The 15,336-nt window shown below is 45.4% G+C and overlaps 2 protein-coding genes across 4 annotated transcripts; one reads left to right on the top strand and one right to left on the bottom strand.

Moving 5' to 3' along the window:
- Nucleotides 1–4,257: 4,257 nt before the first annotated feature.
- recql (RecQ helicase-like) lies at nt 4,258–11,368 on the bottom strand. 2 transcript variants are annotated; one of them, XM_052055788.1, is made up of 16 exons: nt 11,091–11,368; nt 10,780–10,850; nt 10,138–10,362; nt 9,853–10,032; nt 9,639–9,745; nt 9,360–9,558; nt 9,102–9,268; nt 8,950–9,028; nt 8,710–8,858; nt 8,521–8,638; nt 8,285–8,423; nt 8,114–8,205; nt 7,427–7,643; nt 7,112–7,241; nt 5,753–5,876; nt 5,126–5,270 (listed from the first exon to the last, which is right to left on the bottom strand). In XM_052055788.1, exons 2-15 carry the CDS (start codon nt 10,802–10,804, stop codon nt 5,778–5,780), a joined length of 1,926 nt encoding a protein of 641 aa, XP_051911748.1. In that variant the 5' UTR covers nt 10,805–10,850; nt 11,091–11,368; the 3' UTR covers nt 5,126–5,270; nt 5,753–5,777. The 2 variants fall into 2 exon arrangements, with proteins under 2 accessions (XP_051911747.1, XP_051911748.1); XM_052055787.1 differs by lacking the exon at nt 5,753–5,876 and having other exon boundaries at nt 4,258–5,270.
- Nucleotides 11,369–11,442: 74 nt separating this feature from the next.
- On the top strand, nt 11,443–14,877 carry golt1ba (golgi transport 1Ba). Of its 2 annotated transcripts, XM_052055799.1 has the most exons (6): nt 11,443–11,607; nt 12,324–12,415; nt 12,569–12,747; nt 12,859–12,940; nt 13,150–13,175; nt 13,850–14,877. In XM_052055799.1, exons 1-5 carry the CDS (start codon nt 11,583–11,585, stop codon nt 13,156–13,158), a joined length of 387 nt encoding a protein of 128 aa, XP_051911759.1. In that variant the 5' UTR covers nt 11,443–11,582; the 3' UTR covers nt 13,159–13,175; nt 13,850–14,877. The 2 variants fall into 2 exon arrangements, with proteins under 2 accessions (XP_051911759.1, XP_051911758.1); XM_052055798.1 differs by lacking the exon at nt 13,150–13,175 and having other exon boundaries at nt 11,444–11,607.
- Nucleotides 14,878–15,336: the final 459 nt, after the last annotated feature.

Below are 15,336 nucleotides of genomic sequence, written 5' to 3'. Positions count from 1 at the left end.
AAACTAACTATAAGAAAAAAACTACTGTATTGTAAGCTTGCCGTTCACATCATGGCCTGATTTCAATCGTCTCAAAATGAAATTGTATTGTTTTCCTTTATATCTCCTGTAATTGTATGATTTTTTTAACATGCCAGACAGTCCACCTCAGTCAGTCCAGTTTAAAGCATATCTCCAGCTGGTAGCAGACCTAACTAATCCTCAAGACCCTCTTTTCAGGCCTAATGCAGTCTAATAACAGAGCTAATGCTCAGTAATGAGTGGCTCATTTTGAAAGAACTGTCTGTCAGAGGATGCCATATTGTAGAGCCTTTCCTTTCCTCCTGTGTTGATCTCCGATCAGAGCACTGTGTTCAGAATGGTTCCTGTTCTTATACTATCTCGAGCTGCTCCCACGCACACCGAGGGCAACATCACGTAACCCATGCAACAATGTCCGACTCCACGGCAGAGCTGGACTGGCCATCTGGCGTACAAGGCAGATGCCCGGCGGGCCGGCATCTTTTGGGGCCGAAGCGGTGCTATTTAATTATTATTTTCCTCCATTTTACCCCAAGAGACTGGCCCATAATGTTAAGGGAGTAGACCATTAAACAGCAAACTGAATGAATTAACACATTTGATTCTTGCAGTTGATGTCAATTCTATGCAAAATGTTCACACCGTGGCAACCAAACGACATGGCGTAGAAGTCGTTGTTTATCAAACCATCCGTAGTCATGGCTTCATGAAATAATGTGCACACATAAGCCCACTTGCATATGGCTGGAAAAGCCTTCAGCACCCAAAGAGACCCCACCCACCCCTCAATTCCTCCAGGCTAGACAAAGCACACAGACGTTGTTAACTCTATCCCCAAGGTCTGGAATTGCTTACAAACTGGAGACACTCACAGGCGCACCCTTATCCAACCCCCTACTCACACTGTGGGGTCAAATAGTAAGAGGAAGATCCAGGCCAAACGCTAAGAATGTTGCACACGTGTGGATTGTTACACCTTTTACCACCGTGCTTTGCCTCACCCACACTTCTCCCGTGCACAGACTTGACAACAACAAAAAAGAAAAAAAAGTCTATGTCTGGAGTGAATAATTACTCTGCATTTGCTTCCCATCATTAAATGATTCACTTGGCGAGGTTCTAAATTATCAATGAAAGCTATCAATTACATAATTTCAGAAAGTGCCAACTTAAATGCACTTGAGGGCATTCCTGAGAATTGATAAGCAACATCCATCAGGTTACATTTGTTTTTCAAACCTTGTGCGAGTAGGACTGAAAAACATTTTTTTTTTCCTTCGTGACAACAGATGAATACGGCCCTTTGTTTCGTGTGCTCCTCGTGATAAGGGTAAATTACTCTGTGTTGGTCCACAAATTCGCTGGATGGAAAAAAAAAGTACTCCGAGCGCAGTCCGACTCCTGCCGAACTTTGCTGCTAGTGTCAATATTGTACCATATTAAATGTCAGAGAAGTGGAGCAAGGAGATGCTGAGTATGCAGGGGGGGAAAAAAAATAACCCGCTGTAACTTTATTCTCGAGATAATAAAGTTAAAATAATAATCTGCTCTTACCAGAAACAAGTCAATATCAGATAACGGATCAATCTGGTGAACTTTTTCACATGACTAGGATCAATTTCACGAAAGGTCAGACTTGTGGGAAATAATGACGGGGAAACTGGTTTTGGAGGTTTGACTTTGAACCATAACACCATGCTTGTTAGGGTTTAGACCCCCAATAGCACGACAACAGCCAGGTACCGTTGAAGCCAAGCACTGCCCGGAGAAATTATTCAACATCCTTGCGGTCCTTTGCGTTTCTATTTTTAAAAAAAAGAAAAATATTCTTAACCCCCTCCTCCCAAAGTAAAACTATGTCCTTGTTTCCTGGGTTTGATGGCAGAGAGGCCAAACAATTATAATCAAGCTGCTCACCCGAGCCGAACCGAGCCAAATGATGTGTGAGAGAGATCAAGAGAGGCGAAAAGTAAAGGGCAGGCTCCCAGTGTGTCCCAGCTCGGTGCAAAAGGATTACAGCCAGTTGAGTGAAATCCATTCAAAATGGGGGATTAGATCGTCAGCTAAATACAGTCTTCTCACTGTATATTGCCTTGACAATGCAACAGTGGAAGAGGATGAAAAACAAAACCAAAACTTGGGCTCCAATATAGCGACCAATGTCGGTACTCTTAATCGTATTTGTACTCAGAAAAATGCACCGATACCACGACACCGATAATATTTCTTCGGGCTGGCCCATTTCACAAACAATAAATCTATTTGTACACGAGCGATTTGAGAACTGGGCCGAGCAAGAGGAGCCAAATTTGCGGCGGCGTCACATGAGGATGATGGGTAACTGGAAAGAAAACGATTTAATCGCGCGAGGAAGCCATCCGGAGACTCATCCGCCACCAAAACGCAAAATCTGTACTTCATGAGCTGTAGATGAAACGTCACCGCGTTGTTTTTTTTTTTTTTTCCAGGAGGCCGATGATGAAAACCAGGTGTTAATGAGCAGTTCCAAAAAGACATCTCCTTTCACGGAAAATGAAGAACGTGACTGCTATTTTTCAGGAGCTCGTCACAGCGGGGACGTGGGACAGCATAATGATTGCGGATCCTCAGCAATGAATATACTAATTCTGTTTTTTTTTTTTTTGGGGTGGGGGGGGGGGGCTCACAGGCCTCCTGCTCATCTCTCCTTCTCGCCCCTGCTCTATGCAATCATCTCAATGGGAGAGGAAGGAAGAGGAGGGCTGCAGACTGAATCAGAATGAGGAGAGGAGGAGAGGAAGTTGCATGTGTAAAATGGGATGCAAATGAATCCCTTTGTCATTCCACGAGGAAGCGGCGACCGGCCGCAATGTCATTCCCATTTTATGCATACATTGGTTAGTCCAGATCGGGGGTCAATAGGTGAAAAAAAAATAAAGACAAGCGAAAACTGGGTGGTAATCGTCTGCTGGATTTTTTTTTAATCATAGTTTTGGGGATGAAAACAGGTAGGGAGGAAAAACAAGAGAGAGGAAGGGCGGCCGCAGGATGCGCGCCGCTGGGGAGCGGTCAGAAGGCGGTCGGTCGTGTGTAGTCAGAGCAGTGGCCTCGAACTGTCACGGAGCTGGAAATGGGGCTGCGTCACGCTGGCGCCAAAGGTAGGGCAAAAAAAAAAAAAAAAGGAAGGATGAGACGCGTTTGCTTCAGGTGGGGGGGTGGGGGGGAGCGGCGCAAAGTCAGAATTGAGACAAAACCCTCAAAGCGAGCCTTCGAACCTGAGGGTTCAAAGAGGGACGAACCCGGGCCTGCAGTTTCTACTCAACCACCATTTTGGTTTAGTTTAGTAAATTGGAATTTTGCCCGGTAGTCCAGTGGTTAGCACGTGGGCTTCACAGTGCAGAGGTACCGGGTTCGATTCCAGCTCCGGCCTCCCTGTGTGGAGTTTGCATGTTCTCCCCGGGCCTGCGTGGGTTTTCTCCGGGTGCTCCGGTTTCCTCCCACATTCCAAAAACATGCGTGGCAGGCTGATTGATCACTCTAAATTGTCCCTAAGTGTGAGTGTGAGTGCGAATGGTTGTTCGTTTCTGTGTGCCCTGCGATTGGCTGGCAACCGATTCAGGGTGTCCCCCACCTACTGCCCGGAGACGGCTGGGATGGGCTCCAGCACCCCCCGCGACCCAAGTGAGGATCAAGCGGCTCGGAAGATGAATGAATGAAAAATTGGAATTTCACGACAAGACGCTGAGGGCCTCGTCTACAAATTTCCAGCACAGGAACTAAAATCTCTGGGCTGAAGATGCTGAATTCAATTAACAAGCCCAGAGCACCAGAGCACCCTGGCTGAAGGAGGCTGCCTGGCTGGCCCCTCCCGAACAAAATTCACTGCTAAGATGACAAGAGTGTGTAAACTCAGCATCATTGTCCTTCAATTTCAACACGAGTCTCCGCCCCCTATATAAATAATAATAAATAAATGTTCTGCTTCCTAACTATTGTCGTGCCCTTGAATAAGGTGCGACTTGAATTCGAGTTGAGACTTTTTTTTTTGTTTTGTTATGTTTGGAATCCTAAATTCACCGAGTTATTTTTAGGACAGAAACCTCATTGAATAAAAAGCCAACAACATCCGGCAAAGGAACACAATTTAAATGAATATTCAATGAGCCTTGAGGACAGGAAGGGAGAAACAAGGTTCTAATCCTTAAGATCATTTATTCACAGAGTCTAAGATACTATCTTTACGTTTTTTTTAAAATATATTATTGAAACCATAACGTGGCGTGTGCTGATATGAATAATGCAAAGACTACCTGGCATCTGCCTGCTTTTTTTTTTTCCCTCTATCTTCTGGCTGCTTCTTCTATCGCTCTGGCATCCTTTTGAAATGAATATCACTCTCTCCCCGCCGTCGACGGATGCGCTTCACGTGGCACGCGGTCGCGGATGTCTCCCATACTTGAAACGACAGCGATGCGAATAATCGCTTTAGACTGTCTTGAGATGAGCATGGCCAGAGGTCAGTCCCGTGAAAAGAGCGGCGGTGGTGAGGGAGGGGGGGGGGACTGGAGCTGCGTGTGAGACCCCGGGCTTGAAAAATCCATTCGACAGGAGGACGGCGGCATAGCAAAATCAGATATTTATTGAAACGCCGGCAACGGAGCGGCAAAGCACAGTTTTAACCACAAGAGAAACCCCAACGGTCACCGGCGGAGCAGCTTCCTGCGGCCGCTGACCCGCGTCCACAAGCTACGAGCCGTCTGGGTGATGGCCGTTCTGCGGGGCAGCCGCAGGGACTTCAAAGGTTGCCGGATACACGCCAGCAGTCCTGACTCGTCGGGCTGCCCCAGATACTCCTGCGAGATGTAGTTTATTCTCCGAAGTTGGTTCCTGTAGTAATTGCGCAGGTCGCAGAGCTCCTCGGCCGCAGTTTCGGAAATGAAAGACGCCTGGGAGGGAGAGCCGGGGACCGTGCGGGCCGGCGGGTCGTCGACGATGAACGGAGATGGAACGAGCGGCGGCGTGACATTTGCGTGGGGCTTTTTTCTCGCTCTTTGCGGAGTGGCGGATTTACGTTTCGCTGGGGTTTTGATCTCAACGTTCACTTCGACTGCACGTCGAGTGCGATTGTCCGTCTCATCGGCCCGGTTCACGTTTGGGTTCCTCGGCGGGTGCTTGGGTGCTTGAAATTCTTTCGGTTTCGATTGGCTGTTTTCCTTGACAAAGGAGTGAAAGACCGCATCAGTGATCTCCTCGCTGGGTGGGGCCACGTCCTGTCGTGACAAAAATCGGGGTCAGGGTGGAATCGTTTGAAAGCGCATCAAGAAATTGTGCTTGTTGCCTTAAAGACGGAGCGTGTCATTCGAGAGGTTGGCGGACACAATGATTCCGTGCAAAACCATAATCGGAGCAACCGTGGTTAGTAAAATGTTAGCGTCTGCGATTCCATGCCGGTAACTGGATCTGATAATATTATAACCGTCAGTATTTTGGAAAACATCTTTTTGAGATTGTTTTGCCCATACAGTCAGTTTTCCACGAGAAACCAAGCCGCGTCCGATTTCAGACGAGGGTTAGCGTGAGCATGCGCCGGAGTTTAGCAAGAATCATAAGTGCTTCCCCCAAGTGCCACGTCGTCATTTAATTCTTAAAGGTTGAATCGTTCCAGTGTCTGTTGATTGCCATGCGATGAGCAAAAGAGGGGGGGGGGGGGGGGGGAACAAATAACAACAACAACAGGAATGATGGACTGTACTTTGTCAGGTTCTCCTCTGGAATGATTATCTGAGCGCTCTCTTGGTTTTCTTGGACACCGGGGCTTCTTCATCATTCTGATCTGATCCCTTTACCGCTTTTTCCTGGTTTCTCTTTGTTTTTACCTGTTGGCCATTAACGACGACAACAATTTTTACCCAAAGGGGATTAGACTCCTAAAGGGAGCGGACAACAGAGTACCAGCCCAAAGAGAGAGACAAAAAAAAAACAAGGATGATTGCTAAACTGCGCATTTTGATTAGAAATGCGTCCCCCCCCCCCCCCCAAAAAAAAAATATAGCAAGCTGGAGCCTTTGCGGTTTCCGGATTGTTGTTGAACATCCGAATCTCTTCCGCAACAAGCCATTCAATCACAAATCTGATCTGCCGATGATATAGATGCATACCGTCGGCCAATACATTGATCAAATTGCTCGGTTTAGCAATCCCCTTGACACAGTTACCTTATCATCTTGGGGGAAAAAGCAGCTTCGGTGGCGACTTACCTGGGATTTAGGCCTTCGGAAAATGCGAGACATTATTCGAATGTGATATTGACGAAAGACAGGCACAAATAGACATGACAGTTGGAAGAAAGGCGTTAGAGGAAAGCGAGCAAAAGGGCCACGAAACGACAGCACGAGCAATATCCGAGATGGGTGATGTGCAGAGTTCTCAATCAGGGAGCACGGTTTCAATTAAGAAGGCCGAGCGGGAGATCGAAATTCACGTTGGTGATATTCAGCCTTCTGAATGACTTTTTTTTTTTTGGGTGAACTTGGTGGACCGTCGCCTGAGCAAAAATCGCCACCGCAAGGTCGGCGATTTAATCACCACCAAGCCCCACCGGCCTCCACTTCGGTCTGAAGGTGAGCACCAGAGTGACATTTTTATTTTTTTTTAATGGAGCGTGAATCAGAGCTAGGCGGCCCGGTAGTCCAGTGGTTAGCACGTGGGCTTCACAGTGCAGAGGTACCGGGTTCGATTCCAGCTCCGGCCTCCCTGTGTGGAGTTTGCATGTTCTCCCCGGGCCTGCGTGGGTTTTCTCCGGGTGCTCCGGTTTCCTCCCACATTCCAAAAATATGCATGGCAGGCCGATTGAACACTCTAAATTGTCCCTAGGTGTGAGTGTGAGTGCGAATGGTTGTTCGTCTATGTGTGCCCTGCGATTGGATGGCAACCGATTCAGGGTGTCCCCCGCCTACTGCCCGGAGACAGCTGGGATAGGCTCCAGCACCCCCCCGCGACCCTAGTGAGGATCAAGCGGTACGGAAGATGAATGAATGAATGAATCAGAGCTCAGAAGCAAATCAGATCAGTGAGAGCGCATAGCGAATCCCGAATAACAATTTGAACTCACCGCCGACGACTGAGAATATGCCGACCGCATCTTCATGCTCAGCGTGTGAGTTTGGCTCTTCAGCAGCGGAGCCTTGCGGCCCAGCATTAGGTAGAAGTGGGTGGTGTACGGGGTGAAACTGAAATCCTCTCTAAAAAAATATATAAAATGAAGGGGTTAGTAGCTCAAGGGGAATGGAACCCTGACATTTGAAAATAATCCATTGTGTGTGTGGCGGCACGAGTCAAAACACGATTAAAAACCCTTTCAGGGGAGAGCGGTCACTACAGCGGACCGCTTATCAAGTCATTGCGAGTCAGCGACGTGAAACGCAACCTGAGGTATCCTTGGAGCAGCAGGTGGACAATCACATCCTCGGCCTGCCGGCGGGACAGCGTGGTGGTCTCCGTTGATTTCCTGTGCTTGGCGGGGCCCTTCCCCATCCAGGCCTCCACCAACTTGAGCGGAGTTAGCTTCTCATTCGCGGATGCCGCGAGCTCCAAAATCTCCACCACTTGACGGGCATGTTCGGTAATGTCCACGGTGATGATGTCTGACGATGAAGAGAGAGAGAGAGAGGCTTGATCGGTATTGTACAAAAGTCAACTTTTTTTTGAGATGAAAGTCATTCACTAGCTCAATAACGTAAGCCAATTTTAGTAGCAGTATTATTTTTATTTTATATTTTTATATTTTTATATTTTTATATTTTTTATATTTTTTATATTATATTATATTATATTATATTATATTATATTATATTATATTATATTATATTATATTATTATATTTTTTATATGATATTTTTTAATATTTGTATTTATTTATTAGCGGCGCCGAAAATGATTCAAGGGGGCCGCCGCTTAAGAAAAGGCGCTTTGATGGGATTTCGGGAAGACGTTGCAGTCTTAAGGTGACAGGCGGCGGAATCCTCCTCAAGGGCTGGATTTTCGCATGATTATCACACGCTTAAGAACATAATAGGCTCCGACTGAGTCACATCGCACACACAGACACACAAACCTGTTTCGCTGCGGCACGTATCGCACATCTGGTCGCAGAGTTTTTGGTCCCACACTTCATCGAAATGAACTGCCAGGAGAGAGCGGCGACACCTGCCGAGTGCAGAGAGACGGTTGCTGGTTACATAACCGCGTGCAAAGGGGGGGGACGGCGGCGGCGCGAAAAGGTCACCTGTCGACGTTCTGGCAGTAAGCCACCATCTGATTCAGCTTCTGTTGACCCACGTTCTCCATGACGACCATGGTGCTGATGCGGAAGATGTCGGCGAAGCCAAAGTAGACGATGCAGTCGGCCGGAAGATCGTCCCGACCTGGAGAGTCAGTTTTAAAAGTTAGCACGGTCAAGATTTTTTTTTTTTTTGCGCGGCACTGGACATCATTCGCAGATATTCTTTGGGATGACTGTACCCGCCCGTCCGCTCTCCTGGTAGTAGTTTTCAACGGACTTGCTGATGGTGTGATGGATGACAAAGCGGACATCGGGCTTGTCTATTCCCATGCCAAATGCCACCGTGGCCACCACCACCTTGCGAACACACGAGATCCCACCGCGTTGACAGCGAGAAGATTAACGGGGTAGCGTTCCCCAATGCGCACCTGGATTTCGCCGGCCGTCCACTTGCGATGAGTGCAAGACTTATCGTCTGGGTTCAAGTTGGCATGGTAGGGGGCGGTCACGATGCCCCTCTGCTGGAGTTCATAGGACACGGACTCGGCGTCCTTCTGAGAGAATACGTACACGATCCCTGCGGGATAAAAGGAAAACAGCGTTTAAATAAAAAAAAAAAAACGCGCGGGTGTACAGACGCGTTTTTGTCATCCGGTTCACGGCAGCACCTGATTGGTCCTTGTAACGGCCCTTTATCAGTGAGGCAATGTCGTCGATCAACACGTTGCAAGAAGCTTTCGCGCGTACCTAAGAGACATGAAGGTGCTCGGTGGATTTAACCCTGACGATAAAACCAGCGCGGCTCTCGTGGCGACATTACCTCATAATAGAGATTGCTGCGGTTGAACGAGGTGGTGAGCGAGATTGGCTTTTGCAAGCACAGGATCTTTTCGCAGTCCTTGAGGATGCCGCTGGTTGCCGTGGCCGTGAGCCCAATCATCGGCACCGTCGGAAACTGCCTCTTCAGGATGCCCAAGAGTTTATAATCTACAGAAGGAAAGACATTTACGGTGCAAACTTAAAATCTTGGGGAGGGGGGGGGGCATTCCCAAGTCACAGGAGATCTCGAAGTAATGACCTGGTCTGAAGTCATGCCCCCACTGGCTGCAGCAGTGCACCTCGTCGACGGCGATGCGACTCAGAAGATTCGCCTTGTAGGCTTTCTCCAGGCGGGACATGAACATCTTGCTTTTGGCGATTTTCTCCGGAGTCACGTACAGGAGCTTGAATGGGGGATTCCTGTCGATCATGCCGGCTAAAACTGACTTTGATTGATTCTGGAGATACAAAAAAAAAAAATGTGCGTGGTGGGTTATTTGCCCCCACTCCCAACCCCCCCCCCCCCCAAGTTATTTACCTTGCTACTAGAAGCATTGAGCATTTCAGCCGCCACGTCGATGGACTTCAGGTACATGATCTGATCCTCCATCAGCGACACCAGGGGAGTCACAACCAATGTAAAACCTACCGGAGACATATTTTTGTTTACCGGTGCGTATCATACCACGATCGCAGCATTTCATCGCTCGCGGAAGACTCGAAACACAGCCTGCGCTTTGATCTCGGCGTACCGTCGGAACAGATTGCAGGTAGCTGATAGCAGAGGCTTTTCCCTCTGCCGGTGGGCATGACCAAAAATAGATCTTTTGCAGACATTGTCAGATTGATGGCCGTCAGCTGCAGGGGTCTGAACTTGGAAATGTGAAACGAATCCTTCAGGTGGTGATTCACATCTTTGGACCACGGAAAATCTGAAAAAAGGTGAAGCGTTGGGCAGTAAAATGAGAAAACGTCATGGATTCATTGTGGTGAGCTTGATTATTTTCACTGCATGCAACATTACAACTTGTTCGTACCTGTGCCATCATAGTGCTGCATTTCATCTTTGCTCAGTTCAGAGCCACCTCTGGAAGACTGGCTTGATGAAGATGATGCAGATGCAGCAACACAGGCCTCCTCCAGCTTGCACAGCAGCGCATTCTTGCGGGAACTCAACTCTGTTTTCTTTTCATGGAGCTCTGCTATCTGAAGCTCCACAAGCTCCAGCTCGGCCTCCACACAGTCCAGCTCGGCCTGAACACCTGCAGCATAACGGTGGCAATGGAACAAATTGTGAACTGTTACAGAATAGGAAATTAATCACATTCATAATTTATTCGTTGATTCATTCATTTTGTATTCCTTTTTTTGTGTCAGGTTACAAAATAGATAAAACAATCATTTCCAGTTTTGGGCAATTAATCTTCAATTTAACCTAACTTGAATGTTTTGGAACATGAAAGAGTGACACCAAAACATTGATGAAAATTCCTTCCCATGCAGTTAGACAGTTGCAACAATAAGCAATCGGGTCTTGCACCTGCACGAGTTTATCCTCTGAGGCCAACACCTTCAGCCTTTATTATGTCTCTCTTGTGTCCCTATTGGGTTCTTTTGCCACCTGGCACAAACAGCATCATGCAAAAGGTTTTGTGGTTACTTTTACACACCAGACTCACCATTTGTCTGACCAAGACCATCCATCGTATGAACGGGCGTTAATTATCTGCCAACCTCATAAATATGAATCCTGGAATGAATAAGTATTTCAGCAGGGTGGAATTATGACGTCATCACTTCTGTAAGACATATAAAAATCACCATCACTTTACCAGGTTAGTTGTCAAACATTTCCATTAAAAAAAAAGTTAATGGCCTTATTAAACGTTGAATCCCCCCACCGCTGTAAATTGTAACTCGATGTTGATTGTACAGACATTAAGCAGCAAGCTAGCTAAATTAGTATCACGCTCAGGAAGGTAATACTCACCATCGAACGCAGAGCGAGCTGTACTAAAGTTCAAATACTTTAGTCACCTCTAAAAATGCAAATGACCATTCGAACAGTGTTCGCTTTCCTTGTTGTTGAACACACTTGACGGTTACTATGGCTGTAGTTTTATGGGCTTGCGAACTGGGTTTTGTCTCCAGGTTACCATTCGGAATGAATAGCAGAAAGTCACCCAATTTCTTTTAAACAAAAATACAAATATTAAATGTCGACACAAAATGTATACATTTGAAATTTTATTTTGTACCGTAATGAGGTGGTACAGTATATATATATAGAGAGAAAAAATTTGCTCTTTTATAAAGCGTGGGGAGTGTTTAAAATGCTATTCCGGAAGTTGTCATGGAGCGAGGGTGTGTTTCCGGAAGACGTGGCTGTTGCTGCAGTGGCAGCTGTCAACCTTAAGATTCTTGGATGAACCCTTCACCCTTATAGTTGTATTTTTCACTCACTGGTCAAATTACTGCCAATATGATTTCCTTAACGGACTCGCAAAGTAAGGCTTTCTTTTGCTGATCAATCCAAGTCGCTTTCCCCTTGCTGTACGAACCCGGCTTCGTGAGCTAGTTGTTAGCATTTGAAGCTAGGAAGACTAGCTCTCATATTTTTTTTCGCCTCAGCCATGCATGCCGACGTTACACTTTCTTTTGTGCAATAAATGCTTTTGTTTCTGAATTAAGATAAATTGCTTTGAACATCCGCATAATAGTCTAGTTAGGGGCATGCATTTGCTCAGATATAATGGGACCATTCTAAACGGAACAATGCTTAATAGTGAAAGGAACAAAAGCAACAGTTGGAAATGGAATCGGATAAATGCAGAATAAAATAGAATGCAAAAAAAGTATAAACCACACCTGCCAGAGCGACTGGGGTTTTTTTGCAGGGAAAACACGTTACTGGTGAAACAGGACCATGCATGCATTTTTCCAGCGATTCGTTTTTAGTAGTGGGGTTTCCCGTATTTGCAAATTGTTATTGTACGAGTGCAGTTTACTCGAGTTCCAGTTTATCTGGTCTGAGTGAACGTTCTCGTCTTTAAATTGCATGCAAATCGTGAGAAACGCCATGTGCCTTTAGTACCATAAGACTGATTATTTTGTTCATCTCCTTGCATTAAAAAAAGAAGGAAATACAAAAATAAGATAACTATACCAGAAGTTATAAAATGGCTTTCAAGTGTCTGTGTGTGTGATTTTGTGTGCCCAACAGAAATCGGGATGGGATTAACAGGCTTTGGCGTGTTTTTCCTCTTCTTCGGGATGATCCTATTTTTTGACAAAGCACTCCTGGCGATTGGCAACGTGAGTGTGGATGTTGCATTGCAGGGGTTTACTCTTCTGTGTTTTACTGTATTTACATTCCGTATGTGCTTCGGAAAGATGTATTTTGAAATCTTCAATTGGGTTTCATCTTCTAATGTTGCACCGTTTCATTTTTTTTTTTTGGTCCACTAGATCCTGTTTGTCGCCGGACTTGCCTTTGTCATTGGCCTCGAGCGGACTTTCCGCTTCTTTTTCCAAAAGCACAAAATGAAAGCCACCGGTTTCTTCCTGGGAGGCGTGTTTGTGGTGCTGATCGGCTGGCCCATCATCGGCGTCGTGCTGGAGGTGTATGGATTTTTCCTCCTCTTCAGGTAAGACGTTGCCACAACCGGTGAAACTTGCGCTTTGCACGCACACAAAGCCGTTCCACTTCAAGCAAATGCCGACACCCGTGGCTCATCTTTTCTGTCGTTGGTCCCCAGGGGCTTCTTCCCCGTCGTAATAGGCTTCATCCGAAGGATACCTGTCCTCGGCTCCATCCTCAACCTGCCCTTCATCAGTTCGGTAAGTGTTCGCCAAATGCATCGATCCGAGTCTCTTGTTCGGGTGTCTCTCAGCGTGGCTTTTAGTGTCAAGTGAAGTTGCCATCACCGTCTCATTTCAGCTGATGCAATAAGCAATTCAATTTAATGAAGGTGCCCCACGACTGGTGTGGTGGTGGTGGTGGGGGGGGGCATTTGGGGTGACTCTTTTCTGTGCTTTTTTTTTCAAAGCCTTCGTAGGATAATCAGCAGTCGTGGTCAGTCACTGCCGATTTTCCTTGCATGCCTGTAAAGCAGTCACCAGAATTTGATATCAAAGGCCCCTGTGTTAAAATGTTTTTCTTTTTTTTACGATAATAATTTCAGGAATCTTTCCATCTTTCCGACAAGAACCGTTGAACTTTGTGTGGGTTTAATCAGAGCCACTGAAAACAAACGTCAAGTCAAAAGTCTAAACGTGATATTCTGATGGCCGCAAATGTTTTTTTTTTCTTTACCCTCACCCCATAACTATATATAACAAATGTTATAGTTCACATAAAAGGTGGAAAAAATTCTGAATGTATTTATTTATTTTTAGAATACCAGAAATGTTTGTTTTGTTTTGTTTTTTAGGCACACACAGACACATTTATAGCGGGAGTTAATATCGTCCAATGTCCCTTTAAGACAAACCCGGTGGATAAAGATTTCACATTTTTGCCCCCCCCCCCCCCAACAGGAAATAATCACAAATAAACAGTTGCCATTACGAATCCTTGTCACTTCACAAGCATTTTTCATGTAACATGCAAGTGTGAAGAGAGAGTGTAAAACCAAAGACAAGATATGACACATCATGTCCTGTTGCGCTGTTTTGTTTTGTTTTTTTTGGGGGGGGGATACATGTTCTAAACCAAAAGTCACCACGGCTGCTTTCTTCTCTTTTCAGTATGTGGACAAAGCAAGCGAGGGCAACACCATGGTATAACACTGACATCCTTTTACGCAAAGACGTCTTTGTTGGAAAATAGCAGCTTCAACAAAGCGACGCCATCCGCCAACGGAAACGATTTCAACTTGCTCAGGTTCTACATTCGGTAACGACACCCACCGGCAGGCGTGAGAAGAAGAAAGACTCGCTTCTCTGTGCTTCTCATCACTGCCCATCAATAGGTCATCGGTCTGTTACTGAACGAGTGACCAAACTATCCCCCCCCCCACCTGATAAATCACAATGGGGGACTTGAAGGCATCCAAAGGTCTCCCAGAATATGTGGAGTATTGAAATCAACAACCTTCTGCAAGAATGAATAGCGGACAAGTTTTTTTGCCGTCTTGTCTTTTTTTTTTTTTTTTTTTTTGCCTCTCCTTTAAATTCGACAAAGCATTTGAAGTGCAGCATTTTATTTGTGCTGTTCATGAGATGCTGTTGTTTGTTTGTTTTTTGTCTCGGAGCTCTGATTACACATGCGATATCCAAACATCAGGTCTTTGAATTACACTTTGAGGATGTGTATTTAAGAGGCAAACGTGAGGAGATCTGATCCGCTTTTGTCACGACCGTAAAGTCCATTGAAGGCAAGTCGCGTGCACCCTGACATGTGTTCGGCCATTAAAATGCTGGACATTACAGCAGGAACGAAGTTTTGATCGCATTTTGAAACTGTTATTTTGTGTATTTAAGCACATCCACAACAGATGCGATGAAGGTCATTTTTATCTTGCTCCACTGTTTAGTTGCTCACTGCATCTCGAAAGTAAACCATGTGGATTGCCAACAGGAATGGCTTTGTGGTCAAAAAACAAGTGTTGCAAATGTTTTTGCTTCATTTATATGTCCATTCTGTTCATGTTCGGCAAAGTAGATTTTTGTTTTCATATCAGTGGCTAGCATTTACTACAAAGTTTCCCCATGAATGAACTGTACAAATTGTGTTTACAGTATTTTGTATAAATATTTGTCACTAAAGAAAGAAATTTGACTCTTTTTTTTCTTTGCAGGAATCTTAATCTTCCTTAAGCATAAAAAACATTCAGAATGACTTGCTGGAATTTTATGTTACAGTGTTGGAGTCGAACCTCCAAAATGGAACATTAGCCATTCTATGGTGGTCTTTTATTTTTGTTGTGATAATTTCATTTTGTTTACATCTAATATAAACTGAATTTTCTCTCTACTCATGTATGACAACTTTTAAAATATCAATGTTTTCATCAGGCCCTTATGTGTGCAAAGTTTTGTTGAGTTTTTGTTACATTTAGCCCCTCCAAAATGTAAATCATTATGGGGAATGCTAATACAAATGTCGACAAAAACGCTACGGCCCTAATTAGTTTCAAGCTTTTATCCATTATTGGCTGTGCAAGCATTTCTTTGATTATCAAATCATTTTTGCCAAACATGTTTAATCATACGTTATGGGGAAGTTAATTCAA

The sequence above is a fragment of the Hippocampus zosterae genome, chromosome 21 (genome assembly GCF_025434085.1).
Source record: "Hippocampus zosterae strain Florida chromosome 21, ASM2543408v3, whole genome shotgun sequence".
NCBI lineage: Eukaryota > Metazoa > Chordata > Actinopteri > Syngnathiformes > Syngnathidae > Hippocampus > Hippocampus zosterae.
This window is presented reverse-complemented; position numbering and strand designations above follow the sequence as displayed.

What these genes read in the sequence shown, in the direction of transcription:
- recql (XM_052055787.1), bottom strand. Translation starts at nt 10,804, where the DNA reads ATGGATGGTCTTGGTCAGACAAATG. An exon ending in GGGGCATGACTTCAGACCAG is followed by an intron (nt 9,269 to 9,359) that starts GTCATTACTTCG and finishes TTCCTTCTGTAG; the next exon opens with ATTATAAACTCTTGGGCATC. An exon ending in CATATTCTCAGTCGTCGGCG is followed by an intron (nt 5,271 to 7,111) that starts GTGAGTTCAAAT and finishes TTGTCACGACAG; the next exon opens with GACGTGGCCCCACCCAGCGA.
- golt1ba (XM_052055798.1), top strand. Translation starts at nt 11,583, where the DNA reads ATGATTTCCTTAACGGACTCGCAAA. An exon ending in TTCCTTAACGGACTCGCAAA is followed by an intron (nt 11,608 to 12,323) that starts GTAAGGCTTTCT and finishes TGTGCCCAACAG; the next exon opens with AAATCGGGATGGGATTAACA. An exon ending in CACTCCTGGCGATTGGCAAC is followed by an intron (nt 12,416 to 12,568) that starts GTGAGTGTGGAT and finishes TTGGTCCACTAG; the next exon opens with ATCCTGTTTGTCGCCGGACT.